This window comes from Sinocyclocheilus grahami, unplaced genomic scaffold, assembly GCF_001515645.1.
Source record: "Sinocyclocheilus grahami isolate Dianchi unplaced genomic scaffold, SAMN03320097.WGS_v1.1 scaffold538.1, whole genome shotgun sequence".
NCBI lineage: Eukaryota > Metazoa > Chordata > Actinopteri > Cypriniformes > Cyprinidae > Sinocyclocheilus > Sinocyclocheilus grahami.
The window spans coordinates 177,541-203,895 of record NW_015505717.1 but is presented as its reverse complement, the minus strand read 5'-3'; the positions used below and the strand labels follow the sequence as shown (position 1 = coordinate 203,895).

Sequence of the window (26,355 nt, the reverse complement as noted above, 5' to 3'; positions counted from 1 at the left end):
TCATTTCACTAGATTATCATTTCTATCCACTTCACAAAATATTGTGTGTGTTCAAAATAAGTACTACGCACAACTACATGGTGTATATTGAGTATTATGTGTTTAACTGTAGATTATTACAACATACATTAATGTACAATTTAATTGCAAGAAATAACCGATTTGTAACAGACAAATAAGGTCGTTTTTCGCAATATAACTGAATAAAACTTCAGCAATTCTTTGTATTATAAATAAGTGAGTGTTGTATAAAAGCTTGAGACATAAAGCTAAGATACAGACAAACCGTGTCACAGCACTGGCCTTCATAACCCCGGCGGACAGCAGCACGCGCTCCTCCTCGGTCACGTGTGCACAGCTGCGTGACGCGCAGCGGCCATTTTGAGTGGTTTGTTCAGCGAGGAGCGCTTGTTATTTTCCAGACGAACGCAGATCAAAGGCCGGAACAGTCGAAATAATCGCTCGAAAGACATTTCACCCTTTCCTTCCATCATTATGGGTCCACCGCGCTGCAGATGCCGCCGTCTGTTACTTGAGAGAACGGAGGACTTCGGTCGGTTTGTCAGTTTATCTTGACATGGCTTATACGGGTGTGTGACGACTGTGGAAAAGCTCGAAAACAAACGGGAGACCATTAAGCTAAACCTCCGCCGTCGATCGATCCATCCGGGGTGGGTTTTTTTGCACTGAGCTCGGTGTATTAAGACGTGTTAGGATTGCTTCGCAGTTCTTGCTCCGATCATAACGAGCTTGGAAAGACAACTCGAGAAAATGAGAAACAATAGTTAGCCAGCCACGCATCGAAGCCAGTCTCTGCTAGCATCGCGATAACAAACAGAAAACAGGCAAAAACAAAATGTAACAGTCGGTTTATTGATGAATACTAGCTTTGAATGCTCTCGTAGATTTCATACTGGATAAAAAAAGAGATGTAGCTCCCTTCAACCAGGTTATTAGTCGGTGGGTTGTGTGTGTGTGTGTATTCAGCGTAGCTAGCATTAGTTTGCTAGCCAGCCACAAAATAAAAGCCTCACAATGAAACTCAACCGTGGCAGGAGAGCTCGTGGGCCCATTTTATGCCCTTAAATCCCAAGATGTCCAGCAAACTCTGTGTTCTTACTCCGTGCCAAGATCTCATGGCATCTGCATTTCTCTGCCATGGTTGTCTTTCTCACCTGTCATTCAGATGTGCTTTTATGAGACCGTTTATTCAAAGACATGGATACAAGCAAGAGTCAATCTCGGAAGAGACTTTCCAAAGTCAAATCTCTTGGTCAGCTTTTTAGATAACTTTAAACCAGATTTCTTTATCTAAAGACCGGGATCTGTCCCCTCACACACACGGACACAAACACAAAACTGTCGGAATGGGCTTTCAGTGTAGCAGACATTTGTGTTTTCTGTCCTTTATTCAGTGATACAACGCAGTTTCTCATATAAAAATAATACTAATTGATCAGGTCGTGTTATATGAGTTTGTTCTTTTAGTTTACACGTAGCCTTGGCTTGGTTGTTTGTTTTAAAAATGGTGTAACACTTCAAAACTTGGACAAGTGCAAATTGACTTGGCCCATGTGCACTACCCATATTGATTAAAAATGACTTGATTTGATTTCGCTCACTTTGTTCTTTAATTCAAATTAGTATGTACTGCAGGTAGTGCTTGGTTATAGCTTTAGTTTTTAAAAGGGTTTGTAAACCACATAGTCTACAGTCAAGGAACTGAAAAGCGAAGGAGAGAAAAAAAAAAGTCTGCTTAAGGAAAGTAGTACTGTCCGTAACAATGGGAGACCCAAATTCTCGCCGGAATCAAACAAGAAACCGACTCCGCGCCCAGCTACGGAAGAAACGAGAATCTCTGGCTGATCAGTTCGACTTCAAGATCTACATTGCCTTTGTATTTAAGGAAAAGGTATGTTGACTGATTCTGTATGAAACGGTTTGGGAATTGACTGTTTGTCTATGATTGTTCTCATATGCCTTTGTCCCACGTTTACAGAAAAAGAAGTCTGCACTCTTCGAAGTAGCTGAGGTGGTACCTGTGATGACCAACAACTATGAGGAAAATATCCTTAAAGGCGTGAAGGATTCGAGCTACTCCTTAGAGAGTTCTTTAGAGCTTCTCCAGAAAGATGTGGTGCAGTTACACGCACCTCGTTACCAGTCGATGCGTAGAGTAAGTGTTGGCACACAGCATGGTTGACTTTCGACATTGACAGTTGAAGGTTAAGCTGCTGTCAGCTGTGTTGCAACCATAATGGGAGACCCAAATTCTCGCCGGAATCAAACAAGAAACCGACTCCGCGCCCAGCTACGGAAGAAACGAGAATCTCTGGCTGATCAGTTCGACTTCAAGATCTACATTGCCTTTGTATTTAAGGAAAAGGTATGTTGAATGATTCTGTATGAAGCTGAGAAATTGACTGTCTATGATTGTTCTCATATGCCTTTTCCCACTTTTACAGAAAAAGAAGTCTGCACTCTTCGAAGTAGCTGAGGTGGTACCTGTGATGACCAACAACTATGAGGAAAATATCCTTAAAGGCGTGAAGGATTCGAGCTACTCCTTAGAGAGTTCTTTAGAGCTTCTCCAGAAAGATGTGGTGCAGTTACACGCACCTCGTTACCAGTCGATGCGTAGAGTAAGTGTTGGCACACAGCATGGTTGACTTTCGACATTGACAGTTGAAGATTAAGCTGCTGTCAGCTGTGTTGCAACCATAATGGTCTGTCTTGCCTGAAAACTCATGTGTCATCATGTCTTTCGAGGTCACTTGCTATTTCTGTCTCACTGATGTTTCTAAATCTGTACAGGATGTGATCGGTTGTACCCAGGAGATGGACTTTATCCTTTGGCCCCGCAATGATATTGAGAAGATTGTCTGTCTCCTGTTCTCCAGATGGAAAGGGGCTGAACATGAACCATTCAGGCCTGTTCAGGTATGTCTATGTAAATTCTGCCCAACAAAATTGTGGTGCTTGCTTATTATTTCTCGTACTTAGGTTATGGACTTGATCAGACCCTTTACACCAAGTATTCAACATGCGCCATTTGCACAATGGGAATGGATGATTCTTTAAAATCCATTTACAAATTGAATGTGGTTTCATTTGCTTTTGAATGTTTCCAGGCCAAATTTGAGTTTCATCACGGAGACTATGAAAAGCAGTTTTTGCATGCTGTTGGTCGGAAGGACAAGGCTGGGATGGTTATGAACAACCCCAATCAGTCTGTCTTTCTGTTCGTGGACAGACAGCACTTACAGGTTAGTTCAATAAAACATGAAATATGAAGGTCCGTGGATAATATTTAAGAATGTCATGAGGATTATCAGCTGATATTTTTTTGTATCAATATTGTACATTTATCTAACATTCACTCAAATTAATGTTTTTTTAAATTATTTTTATGATTAGCTTTAATAACACTGTTAAATGTAATCTTTAGCAAATGCTTTATATTATAGTATTGTGATGCTTAAATGTACTTTTAGCGTTAAAATGATTTATTGTAGTTTATTAATAGACAAAAGAATGTTTTACATACGGTTCACCAAGAATAATCTTAAATGTATCTGATATTGAAATGAAAAATCTTATGTTTATTATGTTGACATGGTTGGTTGTCAGTTGCTGATTTATTACTACTGTGTCACTACTGTTTGTTTCTTATAAAATACATTGATCTTGCCATGAAAATAACCATAGATGCTGTCACAGCAATACAAATAAATTTAATAGACAAAACTGTATAGAATTTTAACATCAGCCATTTTATTGGTTATTGACAATAACTGTATAATTTGTTGGTTATTGATATTAATCATAATTTTATTTAGTAAATTCCAAATAATTATAGATCTTATAATAACCTAATATTTACTGTATAACTAAGGAATAATCAATGGCTAGCCGTACATTAAAGGATTTTAAATGCATGACGTGGAGGCAAATAACCGCCCGAAGCGAAGCCTCTGCTTACGGTACATTCACACGGGCCGCCAGCGTCGACGCTTGATGGAGGGCGTTTCTGAAGCTTGGTGCTGACGCGACCGTCATAGTGACAACAGCCAATCACATTAGTTTTCTGGTGTTGCATGAACGTGATTAGCTAACGTCTGCACCAGGGCATTTGTATAAGGCGATCGGATTGGCTGACGCCTGCGTTGGCGCTTGAAAAGTTGAAAAGTTTTCAACTTCTGCCGCGAGCAACGGACCCGACGTGACAGACCCACAATTAATTCAAAGTAAACGAGAGGCATTGACGCCGACGCCCCGTTTGAATGGGGCGTTATTCCATGGTCATTTGCCAAGTTATTAACTGTAAATGATAGTTATTTTCGATTTACTTATAATAGCCTAACATTTATTGTAAGTTATTTAATAACGTATTTTTATTTTAAAATTGTTTATTTATTGGTTATTTGCAGTAGCATAAAGATATAATTTGACTTGTCAGTAGGGCTGTGCAATTAATCGCATGTGATTGTCATGCGTATCTCGTCAGTAAAGCCGGTCCGATTAATTGCACAGCCCTTATCACTTATCAGTATTGGCCAAAATTTTTATATTGGTGAATTCCTAATAACTATACATCTTGCAATACCCTAATATTTACTGCATAGTGTAGTATCTAAGAATAGCCTAATTTTTTTGGTCTACTCTTTCTTCCACAGACTCCAAAAACCAAGCTCACAGTTTTCAAGTTGTGCAGCCTCTGTCTCTACCTGCCACAGGATCAGCTCACCTGTTGGGGGGTTGGAGACATCGAGGACCACCTCCGTCCATACATGCCTGACTAGGAGAAACGCACGGAAGACACCCCTCGAGGCCTCGAAGCAAGTTGTCCTTATCTACACATCCCTCAGTCGAATAGATATGAACTTGTGCTTGGAACTCTCCTTTTTGTTAACCACTCATTTTCATCGTGAGATTTAATTTATCTCCTTTTTTTTTTGTTTTAAATCCCTCCCTCAACCAGTCTTGGTTTGGCTCACCCCATCTCCCCTCTCTTTGATCAGTTTTTATTTAAACCTGCATGAACATTGATTTTGAGTGGTTGTTCTCTTGGAGCTGCACCGTCAACAATACCAGTCACCGAAGGAACTCTTTACGTTAAGGGAACAAAAGAAAACTAAAAAAATGAAACCAATGACAGGTCTCTCACATGTAGTCCTCGTGTGTTGGACTGACTTTAACATCACTGTTATGAGGGATTGTTAACATGTCTGTTATATTGAGTAGGGATTTCATGAGTAATGACAATCGGTGACAGAGGACAAAAGAGCCTGGGTAGTCTTCCTCAAAAGACTTCTATTACAAGGTGAACAATACTTGTTAACTCATTTGGTGTAGGCATTGCTTCTTATTCAGTTACTGCCTTAGGTTTTGCTGGACATTTTAATTTGAGTGTCATTCCTTGCCTATAATATGACACATCTTGTTTGCTTTATCATTTCTGGAGGAGTGGTGCCTGATGGGGACAGAGGTGCAGTGTGTGATGTATATCTAAGATGGTTGACATAAACTGTCTGTTGGAGGAATTCTGATGCTGTTTTTTGCTTGGGAGGGTAATTGTCACCAATTGAGCAACTCATGCACTATATATATACATACGAGCTACTGATACCAGATGTGATCATTGGTGGTGGGTTTGTGATGAGAGACTGATGTTCAAGCTAATGTACCTAATGAGAAATTTCGTAGAGAAACTTGAAATGGATCATTATGGATTTGTTTTTCTTTTATAGACCACCCTGTTGTAAGAGTACTAAATATTGCAGTGCTTGGGACTTGGTATCTGTAAGCCATCTTTGTCCGTTCTTATGGCATAAAATCATTACTTTTCTTCCCCCTTTTGAAATTCTGAGTTCACGTCTAAGGTGGGTCTTTGTCTTTATTTTGTTGTACCCATTGTTTGAATAATTCTGTTGAAATAAACACTGCTGAACATATCCTAACACAGTGCAAAGCTTTTTAAGCAGGAGTTTATTATATAACAAAGAACTACAGGTTTCGTGTCAATTACAGGGCATGCACATAATCAGCTACCGAGGTGTTCAGTGTGTCTTCCCTGAGCAATGAGTTTTCCGTTCGCCTTGTTGGTGAGCTCTACTGTTGCAAATGCCAAAGGCCGTCCTTGTTTTAAAACCTGTGCAGTGATCAGGACGGCTTCTCCAATTTTAGCTGCATTCATGTATCTGTTAAATGGAAAGCAAACAAACTTAAGTGTCAAGAGTCCATTTTAGATGATGAATGCACTCATTTCTCTATTTTTTCACTTTTATTATAAGTTTGGTCTTGTCAAGTCTTAGAAACATTAAAAAAAAAAGCTATTGAACATTTCCGCACGTTTCATTATTAACCGGGAAGAAAATACAGTTGAACACTTTGTGACAACATGCATATATTTCAGTTTAATTCTAATAATGTTATTAGTTAATAGTAAATAATTCTTAGTTGCTGCTTAGATTTCTATTTATATATGTGTGTGTGTGTGTTAATACTTTTTATTTTTACAATTTCATTTAATACAATTTTTCTTTTAATATTTTCAAAACTCCTATTTATTAATTCATTTGTTCTAATTACCGAAAACAGTTAGTTTTATTTAACAGTAGCAACACTGATGAGATACTGCCCCGCTCTTCCCCATTCATGACACAGTAGCACATATTTTTGTAGTTCTGTACACAGTTCACTCTTGCAGGATGTTTGAAAGATGGCCCAAATGTTATACAAAATAAGAGTATTATTATTTTCCGAAGGAAAGCCCTTTTGGAGTCCCTCAGCTAAAAGGCCTCTTGCCACAAGCGTGGAGAACTGCAGATAACTAATGACAAAAACATGCACTACATTCTTATAAATAGGTAAACTAAATCTAACGATTCAATCTATGAATTCTTCTAGAAGCTAAACGGACCATTCGGCTATGAGGACTTTTATTATGAAATAATCACTCGTGATTCATTGGAGTCGTATCTTTTCAATCAATCCGTTGAACCGGTTTTCAAAACAGATGTAAATGATTCGTCCAAGTCCAAATTAAATTTTCAGGGCAACAGCATATCTTAATTAATTTTAGAATTTACAATTAAATTGAGAATTTTAAGAATGTTATTGCTAGTTATATTTCATTCCTGCAAGCAAACACACTGAACGGGCACACACGTGCCTAGACATTATTTGATTAATATGTGATTCGTGCATCGAAGGGTTTAGAGCACTGGCTGGCCAGGGTTTTGAAACGAACTGCTCGAAAGAACCGACTCTTTCAGTACTACAGTTTAGTGCTTCCGGAAAGCCTCTATTTGAACAATAATAATCCCTTCGGTTCGGGACTCTCTGGGTGCAGCGTTTAATGTGATGTGGAAATTAGGGTAATAATACTTTGAGGTCGTGGTTTATAGTATGGTGTAAATAAATGAGGTCCAGCGACCACAATCATACATTAATATTGATACTGTCTCCGTATTTTGGGGGGTTCCACCCGGAATGTTTTTGTAGCTGTACGCGTCCATGTCCCGCCGTGATGTTCAACACTGCTATGTCAGGTAATCACACCGATCAACAAATGTCTGCTCTAGAGCAAACGAGGACTAGCCTTTGCGACCAATTTGCCTCTATCTCTGGATCGGACAGTGCTGTGGCGCAGTGTTATCTAGCAGAAAATGAATGGGATATGGAGGTATGGCACTATTACTGCAGCACGTTTCTGTATTTAAAATTATCTATTGAGTAGAGCGTGTTTAGGTCTTCTAATCTTCAACCATTGCTGTTCTTATACAAAATCTTTTTTACTCCTGTGTTCCTGCCAGAGAGCATTGAACTCGTTCTTCGAGGCTCATATGGATTCAGTCTTTGATGCTGAAGATGCAGAGGAAACTAAAGATGTGTCTGGGAAGAAGAGAAAGGGGGTGAATACTTCTGACACTGCTGAGGCTTCAGGAACAAAGAAGAAATTGAAGACAGACTGGTAATGTTTTCTCCTCTGTTTATTAGGAATTGTAAACTGAATTTGCTCTACATATATATAATAATACTCTATACCTAGATACTAATGATATTTGAAATATGTTTTCAAATTGTGCAGCATTGACCTGACAGCGGAGGAACCCACCTGCTCCAGCAGTGTGGACCCCCAAGAAAGTCAGGCTGGAAGTGTTGTAACCGAATCTAACGCGGAGGACAGCAAGCTCTCCATCATCAGCTGGAATGTGGATGGTTTGGACACATTAAGTCTTGCAGAGCGTGCCAGGGGCTTGTGTTCATATCTAGCTCTGTGAGTTGTTTAAAGACCCGCGGTGTCCTCTATTTCATGTTTTATTCGACACTTAAGTTTGTGTTGTTTTACTCGTAACTCTTTGCTTGCTTTTATCCGTTGTTCTTTTGTAGATATACACCAGATGTGGTTTTTCTTCAAGAACTCATTCCATCTTATATTCAGTATCTTAAGAAACGTGCTGTCAGCTATCTGTTTGTTGAAGGTAAGAAACCTCAGTGCTCAGTGAAGTTATTTACTGATTCATGAAGTTCCCTGTCATTAAAGGAAGCGATGATGGATACTTCACTGGGATTATGTTGAAGAAATCAAGAGTAAAACTTCTGGAAAGTGAGATCATCTGTTATCCTACAACACAAATGTTGAGAAATCTATTAGTTGCTCAGGTGAGTTTGTGGTTTATAAGCATAATCCAAAGATTGTATTGGGGTATAATGAATGGCACGGGTGTATTTCTTAATGGAAGCAGAAATACACTACTGTTCAAAAGTTTGGGGTTGGTGAGATTTTTCAGTGTATTTGAAAGAAGTCTCTTATGCTCACCAATGCTGTATTTATTTGATTAAAAAAATAGAGTAAAAACAGTAATATTGTGAAATGCTATTACAATTTAAAATAACTGTTTTCTATTTTAATATATGTTAAAATGTAATTTATTCCTCTGATGTCAAAGCTGAATTTCCAGCATCATTACTCAAGTCTTCAGTGTCACATGATCCTTCAGAAATCATTCTAATATGCTGATTTGCTGCTCAAGTGCTGTTTAATAATTTTGTGGAAACTGATTTTTTTTTCAGGGATATTTGATGTATAGAAAATTCAAAAGAGCAGCATTTATTTGAAATAGAAATCACTTGTAACGTTATAAATGTCTTTACTGTCACCTTTGATCAATTGAATGCATCCTTGCTGAATAAAATTATTAATTTCTTTAAAAAAAAATATTTAAAACCTGTGAACGGTAGTGTATGTATACTTTAATATTTCCTTTTCTAGGTTGTGTCTCTGCCATAATTCATTTGCTTCTCATCATTCATACACATTAATTTATTTTTTGACTGTTGTATCTTGTTAAGGTGACTTTCTCAGGTCAGAAGCTATACTTGATGACATCACATTTAGAAAGCTGTAAGAACCAATCAGAGGAGAGAATGAAACAACTGCGAGTTGTATTTCAAACGATGAAGGAAGCACCAGAAGATGCTACTGTAATTTTTGCTGGGGACACCAATCTCAGAGACACCGAGGTAAATAAAAAAAAAAAGGCTTTAAAATTCACCACAAGGACTAGATGAGTGACCTAACTGGTGGTACACAACAACAACAACACCATTTTCAATTCATGTCTGTGAAATTGTGTATTGTGTACACATTCAAATGAAGCCATTTTTCAGTTTGGGGTTGATGAAGGGTAGTTGAGTTTGACTGATGGGCCTGTGAATAGGAGAAAAGGTTGGGAAACACTGGACTAACAATCACAGTAGTTCCAAATATGATGGAGGAATGAATGCGCAGTGAAAGCCACTAGTGCGATGCAGCATTTCTGAAGATTGTTTCTGTCCGTGTAGGTGGTAAAGGTGGGAGGTTTGCCTCCAGGTGTGTGTGATGTGTGGGAACAGCTGGGCAAACAGGAACACTGCCGATACACTTGGGACACCAAAGCAAACAGCAACAAGACTGTGCCTTACATCAGCAGATGTCGCTTCGACCGCATCTTCCTTAGGTCTGCTAAAACCGGCCCAAGAGTCACTCCTGACCACATGGTGTTGGTTGGAATGGAGAAACTGGACTGTGGCCGTTACACCAGTGATCACTGGGGAATTTACTGCACTTTCAAAACATGATTATTAAATCCCTAGAAACTTAGGACCATGTGTTATTTCAGTTTTTCTTTTTTAATAAATCTGCAAAAATGTCAACAATTCTGTGTTTTTCTGTCAATATGGGGTGCTGTGTGTACATTAATGAGGAAAAAAAATTAACTTAAATGATTTTAGCAAATGGCTGCAATATAACAAAGAGTGAAAAATTTAAGGGGGTCTGAATACTTTCCGTACCCACTGTATATACGCGTGTCGTTTAGAAGATCGTTTTAAAAAGTGTTTAAAGTGAAGAGTGCCTACAAATTCAGACTACAGACAGGTGTAAGAAACAAAGACATACAGATAATAACAGAATGCAAAGCTGGATATAAAATACTTCGAAAAGGGTTTGAATAGAATGGTTTACTTGTTTAAACCTCAGTAATTGTTACTCCACAGTTTTTTTTTTTGTCATACAAAATCTTCTGTTATCACAAACCACGATTTCAGCCTATCTCTGCTCTTTTCCTAAATAAATGTGAGCTTGATTTATTGTGGTGATTGTGGTAAGGGTTGTGTGTCCTATATTATACCACAAGTGGTCAGTATTTCTCAAATATTACAAAGCTTTTAAATGTCATTGGTACAGAAGCACAGTTGAACTATTACCTGTACTTCTTGAAATTACAGTGTGTGTATACCGTTTAAAAATGTGTAAAATTGTCAAAATTGTGCAAATAGAAAAACAATGAAACCATTACGTTTACAGTAATATTCTGAAAGTACTAAAAATGGTACTGTAAAAAAACTGAACAAACAACTTTACCAACAAATTTAAAGAATATGTTAAAAGAATCTTTGTATTGTCTACAAAGAATTTCTTTGTAGAATTTACAGATTATTGTGGTTTAAACAGAAAACAGAACAATCTGTACAAAAGCAATAAAATACAGTTAAAATGTATTATTTATTTACAGTTTGTCTCTATATTTCATTATATATATATGATATTCGTTTTATTTTATCACAATTTATATTGTAAAAAATTATTTATATAAATTTTTCCAAAATTTTGACTGGCTCTTAGTTGCGCCAGCTTTTCCATCACACTGAACATTTTTGTTCCAAATGAAGTTTTTCAAAAGTTAGTTTACTTATCACAGTGTCAAGAGGCTGAGATGAAATATGACACATGATGTGCTACAAAAAATATCACTTGTGAAAATAATATTGTTACTGTGCATCATTACCAATCAAGCTGTAATTTTGTGAAAAAAGTGTGAAAATATGATTTAATTGTGCATTTTGAATACATAAAATTATAGCTATGAAATTAGCCTGAGCAAGACAAAGGAGTCTGCCATTTTATTCCAAAAATGTAATTTCTTAAACTATAATTTCCGTCACAGAATGCTATTAAACACAATACATGATCTGGCATGGGGTGCCTTGAAACAACACTGTGGTGGGCAGTTTCACAAAAGTGGACTTTGGACATTGTTAGTAGATAAATTAAATAAACCAGTGTGAGTGTGTTTATCTTCTGATGCTTAAACTACCAGGCAGGGTTGCCAGGGTTTCACAACAAAACCCGCCCAAAACTAGCCCACTTGTGTTCCGGAGGTAAAATGCACGTTTTTGGCAGGGATCCTCTGGTAAAATTAGCATTCCAGAGGCTAAATGTCACGTTATTGGGGTCGCTTCAACAGTGTTACAGTAGCCCAATTCTGCGGGAAAACCGCAAACTTGGCAACAATGCTACCAGGGCCTGAGCTCACTGGACCTATCTCTGAAACTATGTTCAGATAAATGTGCTACTTATTCCTGTTTCAGTTTGAGAGAAATGAGTAGTGAGGTCTCCTCTTAACTGTCCTAAATAAGCTGAAAGCATATGAGTGTCAAGGCAGCAGCTGTCTTAAGCAGGGTGGACATGTGACTCCAGACAACCTTGAAAGACACCCCACTGCCAAGGTTAATAAACCTCTTGCTTGGTCAGATGAGTAAATATTACATCTAAACCAGGTCAGACTGCCACAGATCTGCCCTCAGGGTCTGTATGACTGGCTTACAGAAGTCTGCTCGGAGCACAAACACACTCTCCTTGTCCCTCTCTCCAGGATAACACCCACTGCCACTTAAAGGGCCAGTCCTGTGATAGGTCTGTTTGAATATCCTTCTACTTATAGGCTGTTAGAACCTTGTAAAATAGTTGTTTTTTTATGAGATCAGTTTGGTTATATTTAGAGTTAGGGAAGGACCAACATGCTTTTTGTTGAAAATTCGTACCTTTTCGTACAATTTACATCGTACAAATTCAAACTAAATTGTCACTTCATAAAATAGTTTACAAATAGTTTTCTCATGATATCAGGTTGGATTTGTTTAGGGGTAGACGTTTATGGTTATTTTTTCCCCCTATTATGTTCCATTATGCCTTTTAAATTGTATGTTTTCTTTTGATTCACACGGTAAAAAAAAACAATAAATAAATTAATAAATAATAAAAATGAATACAAAATTGTAGCAGTTATATTTTTATGTGAATCAAATATATTTAGGGTTGGAGTAAGGTGTGGACCTTCATAGTTACTTTTCTCCTACAATTCACATTGTAGAGTTTCATATGAAATTGCTACCTTGTTTAAATTTTTTTTTAAAAGTCACATTTTCCTGTGAGACTGGGTTGGATCTTCCCCTTCATTTCACAGTTCAGATTGCACACTTTAGGTTAGATAATGGTGTAGTTTGCACCATGTCACTGCAACTCCAAGATAACGGATACTGATAGAGGAGGGAACCATGTGAGGAATGAAATCTTAATTACACAATCAGACAATATAGCACTGTCAATCTGTAACTAAACTGGATTATCAGCAAGCAAACGGTCTCCTGTTATAAGAGCCCGTTCTAAGATGTGTCTTCTACACTGAATTAAATACAGAAACACTGGGTTATTTATGTAGACTAGTGAGCATAGCACAAGATGATTGTGTAATTTTTCAACAGTTTTATTTCAACACTGAACAAGCATGACACCGCAATAAATATTCATTTACATTGCAAAATTCTCTGTATTACAAAATACAGTGTATGTAAAATGCACTTGTCAAAGGGGTCAAGAGGTTTTAGTATAGTACCTGATGTGCCCTAATCTAAAATTACATTTGTACGTTTATGTATTTTTTAAATGTGCTGTAATCTCAGATTAAGGTTTGCCAAGAACCTCGCAAGACCCCTTCGCTATTATACTCACTGTTGCATATCCCACTGTCATTCAAACTGGAAAAATAAGACCAAGCACTGATACATATCCTCAAATTATCATTTATTTTTGTCGTTTGTTAGATTTCGATTCTTTTTGCATTTGACATCCCAAGAATCTTTCGTTTTTCAGGTATCACAATCCCATGCCTGCTCGAATTAAGAGTCTGAACACACTGCAGGCAAGTGTCCCGGTTTCAATGTCTTAGGCAGCAAGAGGTACAAGGCAGGTTGACATCGTAACACAAGACCAGGATTGTTGGATCTCTACAATGTAACTCAGATGGTGAGTCAGCATGTTCAGTTTTTATTTATTGCTCAATTCAGAAAACAGAGGGGCTTTTCCATTTCCTTGAGGAAAAAAAAATAATAATAAAAACCATTCATCCCATTTTTAAGTTAAGGAATGTGTCCATTTGTGCACAGTTACACCTGCACTTTTCAAAATAAATGTAACAACTTGTTCGAAAATCTATTTGCACACTCTCCATGTAAGAGAAAAAAAAGCGAGATGGTGTATTTCACTTTGTAGTAAAATTGCAATATTAATTCGAGCCCTTGTCAGCATTTCACTCAGACCCTACAGTCTAAGTAGCAGAAAAACTATAACTGGAGACATAAATACAGAGTACACTCTAAAAAATGCTGGGTTAAAAAAGGACAAAAAAGGTTCAAAACATCCCAACCGCTGGGTCAAAACAACCCAATAGCTGGGTTTGTCCCTTTTTAACCCAGCATTTTTTAGAGTGTACGATGAGATGGTTTTTCGGGAATGAGCGGCGCACCAGTGTTCAACTGATTGTCAGATTATGGTGACGCTCTAATATTGATGCTGTAAACCAAACGGTGAGTCTCAAATGACACTGAGAATGAAGTCACTACCAACAGAGTGTACATTTCAGCTACTGAGAAATTCAGCATTGAGAGCATGTGTTTCTTATAATAATAAAACAAAAAAAGCTTGCAATGACAAAATCAAACTAAATCAAAGTCTTTTCCATCTCCACACTGATTTACAGCATGAACAGCTGGATTTACAGTATCATTTCATGTCAAACCGCACAACAGTGTCGTTGAGTACAGGTGAAGGTAATGAGAAGACAAAACAAACAAAGCACCAGGATTGTGTGAAATTCCCTGCATGGAGGGATTTGATGTTCCCGGTGTGGAAGCTGCGAGTTCACTGCGGCTCTGAGCTCGTTAACAGAAGCCTGTGCTAAATTATATAGCTGGGACCCAAATACATCAGTCAGTGCTCGGGAGTCTTTTGTATCTAATTAGGTGAATCCCTAAGGAGGGAACGACAGACATTACCATGACCGGAGTCGTGTAATAACGTTTTAGTTGTAGTTTGCAGTTTTGTCAGCTGTTCTCTTTGCGCTCACCATGAGTAACTGAGCAGTAGAGGCTTTGAGCTGAATTTTCACTGGTGTGCATTTTTGAGAAAAACTGCCAAAAGATGCATTGTAGGCAATTGTGAGCTTTTTTAGCACAGTGCCAACAACCCATTATAGACTGATGTGAATAATGTGGAACTTCAGCATTCATTACATAATAACAACAATAATGCACTAACATATGATAATGCTTCCCTTTTATATATATATATATTTCCCCTAATTTGGGAAAATATTTATATGAATATATTTATATAATTATACAAACATATTATATATTCAACATATAGCATATATTCATAATAATTACTTTCCCCCACTTTTCAGCATTTCGTCTTTATCTTATATATTCAGTTTGTTAAATTCCATATGTGCAAACGTTCTGAATTATTCTAACAATGAATAAATTAACAAAAGTGATGTAAAAAATGCTAACAGCCCTATAATAAAGCATTTGGTTAAATAATACAAGAAAGAAGGCAAAGAATTTCAGTCCTCTCAATATGAGAATGAGAAATCGAACACGTACGATCATACCGCTGAGCTAATCACGCTGTGCTAAAAGTTCTTGGCAGGACATCTTTAAATATCCAGCTAAGAAAATTTCCTTCCCTCCCATCTGTTCCGTACAAAACTGCAGAGTAGCAAAAGTGTTCCCAGTTTGGCAAAAGCCACAATTTTATCCAGGTGATACTAACTGATAATATTTTTTTCTTACTCTAGACCTCAAAAATCCATCAAGCAATACTTTTAGATAAACAAAAAAGCAAACATCTTAAGCATATTAACCTGATATATTAGTTGGGCCCTCTTTAATAACTACAACTCTATAACATTCACTTTAATTAATTTACCATTTCATGCTTTAGACCTCCTATAAAGTTATATAATTTTATATTAGTATCATACATTTTTTTTTACGAAAACGTACCACAAAAACAAAGATCTCAAGTCAATCTCAAACTTCTCATATAATACTGGCCCAGGGTCCCAATCTTTGGGCAATATTTCCATCAAGGTCTGATGACGGGCTCTTTGACAGTCTAGTGCCGCTCCACATCAGACCTCCATCATTACTAGAACAGCTGGCTGGGACTGTAGCAGCTCCCAAGACTGCCTGACTCAGCCGAGACAGATCTCCATCCGTCCAGTCAGGACAGCCCAACTGGATGTAGGGTTGAAATATGTTCATCAACAACAAAGACGCTGATCAGACCACGTTGATCCCCCCTCCCGCCGCAGCCCGTTTGCTGCAGTAGCTCGAGCTGCAGTGGTTGGTCGTTCCGCCATTCATGTATGAGGTCTTCAGCTCCAACTGGCAGGCTGCAATGGCAGCGTTCAGTTCCACTTGTGCTCGATGTACAACGTAAAACATCAGGCCTATGCTGATGAAGATCTGATGAGAGGAACAGAGAGAGTGAGTCACTGGGTGGATCTGCAGACTGAGCTGGACGACGGCTGTTACAAAGATCCAGATGATGCGACTTATTTAATGCGGTTGTAAATTTAAGCAATAATTCTTTGGCTGATATATCGAAATATCCTGTTTCAGTCAAGAATTCATTACTGGCGTCTAACTTTACTACACACAAGAGCGAATGCAAAACAAGAACACATTTTTTGGTCAAAGCTCTGCCAATGACCATCTATAATTATGGTTTACTACAGGTTCCACAAGAATCTAGGCTAGACATAAATATTTCATTTGCTCATACGTTTGCATATCCATTGCAGAAGATGTTTACCATTTAAAAAAATACTACTACTACTACTACTATTATTAATAATAATAATAATATGTATTGTTTTTTAATAGTAGCATTAATCACTGTTTATAGCCTTGTGATTGTCATCTAGGAGTCTCTCAATTGACCAAGAGGCAAAGCTGGATCTAAACGTTACCGAGAGTTCCAGGGAATTCTGAGAACTGCAATATGCAAAGCATACTGGAAAACCAAAGAACTTTACAAAACAATGAAAAACTTCAATGCAACATTATATTGTGTACTGCTAATTGTGTGTAAAAAAAACAGGCAAAACAGTAATCAACAGGAAGAGAGTGTTGCATTCAGCTCTATAAATAAAAGTGACAAACTATGCCACACCAAAAAAAAAAATCCTGGTGATGCTTCTCATTTGCAAGCTGCTTTGGATAAAAGAGCCTGCTAAAATGCAAAGTCTTGGATCCAAATGTCAATGTAAACTTCTTTTGATAATTCTTCTCTTAATTAATATAACTTCTTGAAGATTCTGCAAGTAGTATGTACATTTGTGGGCTAAACTGTACATACAGGGTTCTTGCTGACTTCCTTTCAAATCCTTTCTTTTTGTTTTTGGAGGCTTACCTGTAGACCGAACACAAAGTATCCACTGACGCTCTGTTCTGCGATCACGTCCTCCATTGTGCGCAGGGTGGTGCCCAGATATGAGTTAAGGAGTTGTGTTGGGAGAAGTCCCACTGAGGAAGCCACTAAATAATTTGGCAAGGAGACGTCTGTGATCTGTCAAAGAGAGCGAGAACTATATTTGGTCACAGAGTTGGTCAAGAATAATCACAGAGGGTTTAACTTTTCACCGCCTGCAAGAATGTGTAATCAGCCTCGTTTAGCCCCGTCACTGTCCTTCACATGCTAACTGGACTAGCTGCCTCTAATGTAGGGCTGCACGATAAATCGAACTGGAATTGAGATCGCGATTCGACAGAAGCTGCGATTGTCATGCGTATCTTTCAGTGAAGCACGGTTCTGTGATCAGCAGTAAATCTCCATCCAAAGGCCAGAGGGCACTCTCACGCTGAAACTCCAAATACGCATTGCTGCAGCTGAATAAACAGAAGATTCAACTGCTTTCATTGATTCAACGTGACTAATAAACACACGACTATGGCAATATATGGTTTATCGGAGTTCTTATTATTATAATTTTTATTAAAATAAAGTATATTTATAATGCAATGCCTTTATCGCTGCTTAAATACTATGAAATATGGTGTGTGCCTTATTCTGTGTTAGAAGCCACATCATCTCACAGAAGGATTTATTTCAAACACTCGACTGATGTTATGAAGTGAGTTTGGAGTAAAAATATGTTATTAAATGCGCTATTTTCACATGCTTTCAGATGGAGCAGCATTTACTTCACAGAGCCGTAGTTCACTGAGAAGATATGCAAACAGCTGTCATTATCGCGAACGATTTCTGCGATTTTTTTTTGCGGAACTTGTCAGTGAACTACGGCTATGTGTAGTAAATGCTGCTCCATCTAAAAGCACGTGATGATGACCTCCTGCTGATTACAGAACCAGCATTACTATCAAAATGCGCATGACAATCGCATTCGATTAATCGTGCAGCCCTACTCTAATGCAATCAAAATGAAAACGTTTTGATTTCGATCATTTTTAATCACTTTTCTTTTCTCCGTCATCATACGTTGGCATGCTAGCAATTGTTAAAACTTTTTTTAAACACTTGATTCATTGCACACATTTTACATCCCTTCCTATATGTAAATACAATGCAATGCACAGATTTTTTGCTTCAACATGTGGGATGTTTTAGTGGTTTGTACTACATTGTAAAGGCTTTGAAAAATTTTTACCTTTAAGTAGTGCTTCTGCCCTGTTCCAAGTCTGAGCAAACACACCCTACATAAATGTATTAAAGCTTTGTATAATTCATTTCTATAACCTGTGGCTACGAGTTGTAAAATATGGTGCAAACATCTGGTACAAACAAGTGGTAAATTATGAAACATGATGTAAAATCCTTCTATTTTTGATCATTAATAGGTTGGCAAAGATGCAGGCATTGCATTGCTGTATTAGGGTTGCGTCAACCTATTAATATTCATGAAAAAGAAAAAATGATGCATTCTTGTTTTAAGAAACGACTTCTTTGTAAATGGCTGTGAAGCAATATTTTAAGTATGCAGTCGCATGCATTGTGTTGGGTTACCTACAGAACACATTACATTCTGCTTCAGCAGAAAATGCAGGGCACATTGAAATACAGCCCCTTCTATAGGACGTGCTTACTGAGGGTATGTGAAACATAATTCCAGTGTGACCTGTTTAGTGCCGACATACATCATACCCTTGGGCTGTGATCCCTCTGTTACATAAAAAAAAGTGAAATAAAACCTATTAGGCTGAACACAATTAGAGTCAGTGGCACTTACAGAGAGCCTGATGTTCACTCGCTCTCCAACTGTAGACTGATACAAACTGAATAACAACCTCATTGTTTTTTAGGACTATAAGTAGAGGGCAGCAGGCTACTGGAGCTAGAGTACTGACTCACGGTATCAGGTTCAATCCCACGTGAAGCAAACCCAAAGCTGAAGAGTTACTGAGATGACCCTAGTGTTCGAAAGCAGTGGTGTATAAAGTACCTTGAAAGCCATACTCAAGTAAAAGTACATATATCTCACCAGAAAATGACTTTGGTAGAAGTTGAAGTCACCGTTTAGAATATTACTTGAGTAAAAGTTTAAAGTATGTGATATTTACCGTACTTAAGTACGAAAAGTATTTTTAAAATTTTAAACATACTTAAGTATTGAAAGTAAAAGTACAAGTAAATGCAAAATGGAAAAGAAGCAAATAAATATATATTAGGGCTGGGTATCGATTCAGATATCCCGATTCGATTCCGATTCGCAAGCTCTCGATTCGATTTGATTCTTGATTTTTTTTTATTACATTCAGTGAATATAGTTTTAATACAAATGCTATTGATATTTCTAAAAAATTAACAGTAAACATCAGTTTACAAATTAAGAACCACATGCCTGTATTTTAAACCTATTATTTTTTTTTGTCCTTTTATCCTTTTTAAACAATAGTGGGGCCTTATAAAATGTTCTTCATTTTTCTGGTAATCAGATGAAGGCATAAAACATTAATTTATAACGAAAATTAAACCCTTTTATTTTTTTGGCAAACAAAGTGCTGCACAACAGAGGTTTACTGTTAAAATTTAAAATAAAACAGATGTGATTATTCCTTTAAAAATAAAGATTTATTAATATTTATTAGCAGTAGTAGCATTGATTCTTAAGACTGCTAAATAGTAATATATTCTGACAGTTTAACGTTAAACTAAACTTTTATTTTGACGAGTTGCCGTGAAGACCTTGCAGCTGCTGTGTACGTGATATGACGGTAGATTTCTCAAATGAAATGGTAAATGCTAATGAAGTGACTCTCAGAGCAGCTGGAGATGACATTCGTGTTCATATCATCATATAGTGAGACGGCAGAAGCTGAAAACACCGCGAGCATCATCCGCGCTTTAGTATGTGTGTAGTAAACAAAAAAGTGCGCCGCACCATCCGCCATTCATTCATTGCGAAAATCATGGCGCCTTATGCGTGATATCAGATGCTTCCGCAGATTTATAGTATTACTATAGCATTTCACCTGAGCTTTGTGAATCATGCGTATGGCCATGATAAGTGCTGAATGAATGACAGGCTTTCTGTTGTAACATCGCGCAAGGTAAATAAGGGTGACATTTAGTGGAGAAGACTAATGATAAGATTCATATATATATATAAAAATTCATATACACAGCTTGAGTAGCAAGATTGTTTTCAGTTTTAACTCTTTCTTCCATTTTGTATTTTTTGGTAATAAGAAGCACTTCATCCTGTACTTAGTGTCTTTCATTACAACATAAGAAAAATTTCTGGAATCTGCATCTGAAATAGCATTTAGATGTATTTACACAGTTTATGTATCTCAGAGTAGACATGGATGCATTTAACCTGCAGTCACAGTATAAAAAACAATAATGTTTTGTTTTTAACAAAGCGTTGAATACTGATATTTGAAATGATTTAAAAACATGAAAAAAATAGTCGAAATGTGAAATTAAAACCGCCAGTAGGTGCCAGCAAGTGAATGTTAATGAGTGAGTCATTGAAATTCAACCGATTCATTCAAACGGCTGATTCATTCAGGAACAAAGCACTTAACTGTGTTAATGAGTGAATCACTGAATCATTTATTCAACCGATTCGTTCAAAAAGCTGATTCATTCAATAAGTAAACGCCATTGCTCAGAGACGCAAAGCAGTGATGAGATCTTTGTTTGGAACTATTTTTGTTGGCAAAATTGAGCAAAAACAAGCAATATTATGTCTAAAATGTAAGTCACTTGCTAACTTTACTGAACTTGTATAAAATGATTATTAAACTTGTTACGCTGCAGAAATCTATCTGCATGCTAATATATCTGCAGAAAAACTGTATTCTTTTACGTGATATAGATCAAGTTTACTATATTAAATTATACAAGTATAAAAAGCATACAGAAGCATTTTTCCATCTACAATTTAGAATGCCTTGAATTTTGAGTTGTAATAGAGCCTCGACTTGAGAGGAAAATTAATCATCTGTGGTGGTGCGCGCACTTGCTTGCACATGAGCATGAGTCTAACTTGCAGATGCCAGACCACTGATTCGTCAAACCTGCTTTCCTGCAGTCCGTGTTCTTCTGACTTTATTTTGTAGTAAGTAACGAATATGCTTAGGGAAATGTATCGGAGTAAAAGTATACATTTTAATTAGGAAATGTAGTGGAGTAAAAGTTGCCTGAAATTTTAAAACTCAAGTACACATACTCCCAAAAAATACTTAAGTACTGTAACAAAGTATTATTACTTCGTTACATTACACCACTGAGCAAAACATTCAACTTGCATTAAAAACATCTGCTCATAATCATAAGTCTTCATCATAAAACGTCAAAGGAGAAATACACTAACATATGAATCATCCAGTGAATAAATTATGCAAACGGTGCAAACAGTAGTCAATTCAATAGTCAAAAATATGTTCCAAAATGGCAGGCTACAGGTTAGGGCTGTGCGATTAATCGAAATCGAATCGAAATCGCGATATGAGACGTTGCGATTTCCTAATCGCAAAGCCTGCGATATGGACGCGATATTACTCTGTTCCAGAGCATATGCATGACTGCCAGCCTTGAGTGGCAGTCTTACTAACCAATAGAGTGAGCGCACCTCCGTTCTCCCCAATCAGCACTGCTCTAGCCAACTGCGTAAACACCCACCATTTAAAAAAAAAAATTGTATGCAACTTAAGCTTCGAAATCACAGACAACGAACAAAAAAGGTAATTTCCAAGAGCTGCGTCACAGCGCATATCAAAAGCTCCCTTATCGGTTCTGTTTTCAGTACTGGAGAATAAAAGATACATTCTTATATGTTTTTGTTAGTACGTGTACGTTATCTTACACATTTTATCTCCCCAACAGATTAATTAGAAATAAGTTTATAATGCATGTTGGCTATTCCCAATTCAGAAGAGAGTACACACAGCCTGTGTCTGTGAATGCTTCTCATACTCGCTCCTCTCTGCCCCACGCGGCGCGAATCCTGCGTCACGGACGAGCCGTTCATGCTTGCCGCACTCACGCAGCCTGTCTCGTAATGCTGGTTTATACTCGCACCCGGCTCCGCACCGCACGTCTCCACGAGCGCATCTGGCAGTATGGATGAGGCTTGACGCACGCGCGCAACCTGTGTCGACTCGTGCCTGGCTCGGCGTTTAAAACGAATGTAAATCCAGTCTAACCGCTTGCTAATTTCACTTGGATGAAGCCCTACTACAGGTCCACAAGCTCATATCAAGAACCAAACCAGCCTTAATGCCTGAGAAAGTCTCTCAGATCTAATCCTTTGTTTTAAGAAGCAACTTCTGGACCAACAAAATACATATAGCTCATAAAATTTACATGAAATTTGATTTTCATTAAAATCACATTTTTTAATGCCCAGAAACCGTGTAATTATATGTTTGTAAATTTAAATGTTGCTGTATATTTACAAGTGTCACCATGTATTTATCAAAAAGTTGAGAAAGGCTAAAAAAAATCTGTTAGAAACTGCAGTATGTATGTATCATTGTTCTTTACTGTCCTCCGTCACGTTAAAGGTAGCCGTTTCTTTCTCCTCGTGTGTGTCAGCTGATTAAAAATTTATTATGTTGGTTGTGCAAAGTGTCCGAAGGTAATATTTCAATGTACAAAGAGGCCTGTCTTTATACCCCTGATCCTGCATGAAGAGCAGTTATGTTTGATTTAAATCTGGCTCTGAGCTGGAGGTCTTAATTGTTTAATTCTAGCAAAGCTGGATAAAGCCACCTGGATGTCACTTAAAGATTAACAGCCACTTCAATGCTATTATCAGATACTTTTGTGTGCTGGGTGTCTTTTTACTTTTCTAAAATAATTAATCAACTTTAAAAATTAGGGATGTAACGATGCACAGCGAGCCGGTTGAACATCGATACAAATGTGACGATTCAAATTGGTTGAGATGTTAAACGAATCGTGATACATTTGGGGGTGGGAGTTTATATGAATGTATCTCTGAGGGGAACCGACAGTCTTTAGATAAGTTTAGATGGTATTTACTTTTCATCTCGTCTCTGTATAATGCATATTAAAGTAGTATTTATGTAATATTTATGTAGTACAGTTTCATAAAACTAAAGTCAGAGCATTTTGTTTTTGTTTAAAATGTCAATCTAATTTAGATTAAAAACTGCTCATGTTGCATGTATGCAGCATCTTTGTTTGGACTGTGATTCAAATGCAGTGGCTGACTCTAATTTTGAATGGAAAGACCACAGGCAAAGCCTCTGTTTATATGAAGAGAGTTTGGTCTTATTTATTTGATTTGGAGTTGGTTTTAAAATTTCAATTGTTTTATTTGACATATTTCAATTTCACAAAGAAATGTGCAGCATTTCGTCCAAGAAATAATAAAAGGACACCTTTTCATTCATAATTTGACTTCAATCTAATTTTGTTTTTAAAAAATTGAGAAAAAAACGGTATTGTGAAATCATATTGTGAATCATATTGCATCGTGAGTTGACTGAATCGTTACATCCCTATAAAAAAAAAACATAAATAGGGAGAATCATATGTCTTGCTCCAGGTAAAAGAGGATTTGTGAAAGCCTCCATGTCAGCGTTTTGTGAGTAATTTAGATTAAAAACTGCTCATGTTGCATGTATGCAGCATCTTTGTTTGGACTGTGATTCAAATGCAGTGGCTGACTCTAATTTTGAATGGAAAGACCACAGGCAAAGCCTCTGTTTATATGAAGAGAGTTTGGTCTTATTTATTTGATTTGGAGTTGGTTTTAAAATTTCAATTGTTTTATTTGACATATTTCAATTTCACAAAGAAATGTGCAGCATTTCGTCCAAGAAATAATAAAAGGACACCTTTTCATTCATAATTTGACTTCAATCTAATTTTGTTTTTAAAAAATTGAGAAAAAAACGGTATTGTGAAATCATATTGTGAATCATATTGCATCGTGAGTTGACTGAATCGTTACATCCCTATAAAAAAAAACATAAATAGGGAGAATCATATGTCTTGCTCCAGGTAAAAGAGGATTTGTGAAAGCCTCCATGTCAGCGTTTTGTGATTTTTTTTCTTCAGGGTCGCTCAATGCGGGGTTTCTCTCACTAGTGAGTGTAAACCCGGAATGGATTTCGAGCAGAATGATTACAGAACACTTTGAGCGGGATGGGAACTCTTAATCACAATCCACTCATATGTTGATCCAGATCTGCTTTTTAATAAAAAGAAGGAATTGACTTCAGACATTTCTTGATAACAACAAAGCTAGACCATTTTCTTAGTTTGGAACGATTTTCCTAGGCGGAGAAGAAAATTAGGAACTAGGCCCGACTGGTGAATTGCTGTCTGAAAGGTCAATTAGTCATTTTAATGATCTGTTTAGCGAGCTGCTGTATAAAATCAATATCACCCTTGTAATTGCTAGTAGGATACAACTAAAACCATAAAAAAATGTTACTGGAAACAAAATAGGCTAAACGTTAACTTAAAATATACAAAACACCTTAATTCATTTCAGCTAATTGCCAAAACAACATTCTCACATTAGTTTAGTTAGGCTTGTACCAAAATAACCCAATAATGAAAAAAAAACAGCAAATACAACACAACAAAAAGTGAAAACGGGAAAAAAACTAAACTATAACAATATCAGTCAAACTAAAATAGCACTGGTGCAACATTTAACCTGTGTTAATTCCTTGTTAAAAATGAGCACAATAACGATTACATTAATAGCAGAAATGGCCAAAACAGACTTACCGAGAAGACCGCGTTCTGGAGGCCGAAAGGAATCGGCGTGAGTCTCGCTAAGGCCACGATTTTGAGTCCACTTCCCCCCTCCACCACCCGAATAACAGCACTCAGCTGTTCACTGCTGCCGACCTGACCCAGAACCCAGTTCGTCAGCAGTCGCTTACACACCACATGAGCGATGAAAGTCCCGATCAAAACCCCAACCATCACCAGCCCCATGCCCAACACAAACCCATACAAATACCCCGCGGCCACGTTCAGCACGATGTACCCCCAGCCGCAGGGGAACGACACCGTGATCAAGCCCACTATGAACAGCATGGCTCCCACAAAACTGTCCAAACTCTCCACCCACAGCAACACGTCCTTCAGGTACTGGCGCACCAGGGCCACCGAGGAGAAGCACACGGCCGTCAGGACGCACGCCAGCAGGGCGCTTTTGAAGCAACAGGTGGTGATGCAGCACGGATGCCTGAACTCGGGAGTGAAGGACGCGCCGGGCTCGGTGTGACCCGCGGGGTCCGCCTCCGGTTTCCCGCCGTTCCCTCGCTCGTCAAAGACGTTACAGATCAAGATGTCGATCTTGTCGCAGTCCAGGGGGTCCGGGGTGCGCTGCAGCCAGCGGCTCAGCTGGAGCTGTCCTTTCCCCGCGGCGTGCTTCAGGGCTTTCAGCACACCCTGCACTGAGTCCGAGCTCCACATATTCATCCCGTCTGCACTGGATTGATCGACTGGACGTCCGGTCCAAAATGTTGACCCTTGAATTTACACGTTGGGCTCCTCTGGCCAAGCGATCAGCAACGATTTCCCTGGAAAGCGAAGACTAGCAGTCCGGTGATTTATAACCTAGTGATTTATCTCGGAAACACTGCTGTGGAGTCGCACCACTTCAAGGACTTGAGATGCAACCGTGTCAGCTGCCGTTCGCTTATGAACGCCATGCTCTCCTTCCCAACATCAGAGGAATAAACCCCCCTCAGACCGCTCCTGTCGTCGCGTCTGACGGATAAATCACACACACGCTCAACTTTCCCGATCCCCGCAGCACTCCCATCCAGGCTCGGGTCCAAAGTCCTGCCGCTCATGTAACATTGCTCCGCCAGGGGACCACGGTTGTGAAAGACGGTCGCCGCGTTTGTCCGACGGGTTGTTTACTCGTGCGCCGCGAGCTCTCGCTCTCGCACACACAGGTAAGGGGTGTTTACGCCAAGCGTTATTCATGCCACTGTTTGTTTCCCAGCATTCCGTGCGACGTCGTCACGTGACCTCCTCTGGCCCTTCCATGAGCGCGCGTCACACTGTGAGTATCGCGATAACACCATAGACTGCTGTTCACTGTGACATTTTAGTGTGAAGTACATTCACTAATGGGAATGTGTGTGTGTGTGTGTGTGTGTGTGTGTGTGTGTGTGTGTGTGTGTGTGTGTGTGTGTGTGTGTGTGTGTGTGTGT

The 26,355-nt window shown here is 38.2% G+C and overlaps 3 protein-coding genes across 5 annotated transcripts; 2 read left to right on the top strand and 1 right to left on the bottom strand.

Moving 5' to 3' along the window:
- The first annotated feature begins 36 nt into the window (after positions 1–36).
- Positions 37–5,218, top strand: LOC107555566 (uncharacterized protein C6orf62 homolog). Of its 2 annotated transcripts, XM_016238396.1 has the most exons (6): positions 37–1,796; positions 2,271–2,386; positions 2,466–2,642; positions 2,815–2,940; positions 3,132–3,266; positions 4,677–5,218. In XM_016238396.1, the coding sequence occupies exons 1-6, from the start codon at positions 1,784–1,786 to the stop codon at positions 4,800–4,802; spliced, it is 693 nt and encodes a 230-aa protein (XP_016093882.1). In that variant the 5' UTR covers positions 37–1,783; the 3' UTR covers positions 4,803–5,218. The 2 variants fall into 2 exon arrangements, with proteins under 2 accessions (XP_016093882.1, XP_016093881.1); XM_016238395.1 differs by lacking the exon at positions 37–1,796 and having other exon boundaries at positions 2,258–2,386.
- LOC107555563 (transmembrane protein 64-like) lies at positions 4,956–26,172 on the bottom strand. Of its 2 annotated transcripts, none has more exons than XM_016238393.1 (3): positions 24,911–26,167; positions 17,087–17,242; positions 4,956–6,200 (listed from the first exon to the last, which is right to left on the bottom strand). In XM_016238393.1, the coding sequence occupies exons 1-3, from the start codon at positions 25,610–25,612 to the stop codon at positions 6,183–6,185; spliced, it is 876 nt and encodes a 291-aa protein (XP_016093879.1). In that variant the 5' UTR covers positions 25,613–26,167; the 3' UTR covers positions 4,956–6,182. The 2 variants fall into 2 exon arrangements, with proteins under 2 accessions (XP_016093879.1, XP_016093878.1); XM_016238392.1 differs by lacking the exon at positions 4,956–6,200 and adding an exon at positions 15,514–16,137 and having other exon boundaries at positions 24,911–26,172.
- On the top strand, positions 7,333–10,151 carry LOC107555562 (tyrosyl-DNA phosphodiesterase 2-like). Its single transcript, XM_016238391.1, has 7 exons — positions 7,333–7,687; positions 7,818–7,975; positions 8,093–8,281; positions 8,395–8,486; positions 8,549–8,667; positions 9,358–9,528; positions 9,850–10,151. Exons 1-7 carry the CDS (start codon positions 7,424–7,426, stop codon positions 10,123–10,125), a joined length of 1,269 nt encoding a protein of 422 aa, XP_016093877.1. The 5' UTR covers positions 7,333–7,423; the 3' UTR covers positions 10,126–10,151.
- Positions 26,173–26,355: the final 183 nt, after the last annotated feature.

Bases quoted from the DNA above. Each gene is read 5' to 3' on its own strand.
- LOC107555563 (XM_016238392.1), bottom strand. From the start codon at position 25,612: ATGAATATGTGGAGCTCGGACTCAGTGCAGGGTGTGCTGAAAGCCCTG. The intron at 17,243-24,910 runs GTAAGTCTGTTT...TCTCTTTGACAG, and splicing joins TCCAGAACGCGGTCTTCTCG to ATCACAGACGTCTCCTTGCC. The intron at 16,138-17,086 runs GTAAGCCTCCAA...TCCTCTCATCAG, and splicing joins ACTTTGTGTTCGGTCTACAG to ATCTTCATCAGCATAGGCCT.
- LOC107555562 (XM_016238391.1), top strand. From the start codon at position 7,424: ATGAGGTCCAGCGACCACAATCATACATTAATATTGATACTGTCTCCG. The intron at 7,688-7,817 runs GTATGGCACTAT...TGTTCCTGCCAG, and splicing joins AAAATGAATGGGATATGGAG to AGAGCATTGAACTCGTTCTT. The intron at 9,529-9,849 runs GTAAATAAAAAA...CTGTCCGTGTAG, and splicing joins CCAATCTCAGAGACACCGAG to GTGGTAAAGGTGGGAGGTTT.
- LOC107555566 (XM_016238396.1), top strand. The intron at 2,643-2,814 runs GTAAGTGTTGGC...AAATCTGTACAG, and splicing joins GTTACCAGTCGATGCGTAGA to GATGTGATCGGTTGTACCCA. The intron at 3,267-4,676 runs GTTAGTTCAATA...TTTCTTCCACAG, and splicing joins TGGACAGACAGCACTTACAG to ACTCCAAAAACCAAGCTCAC.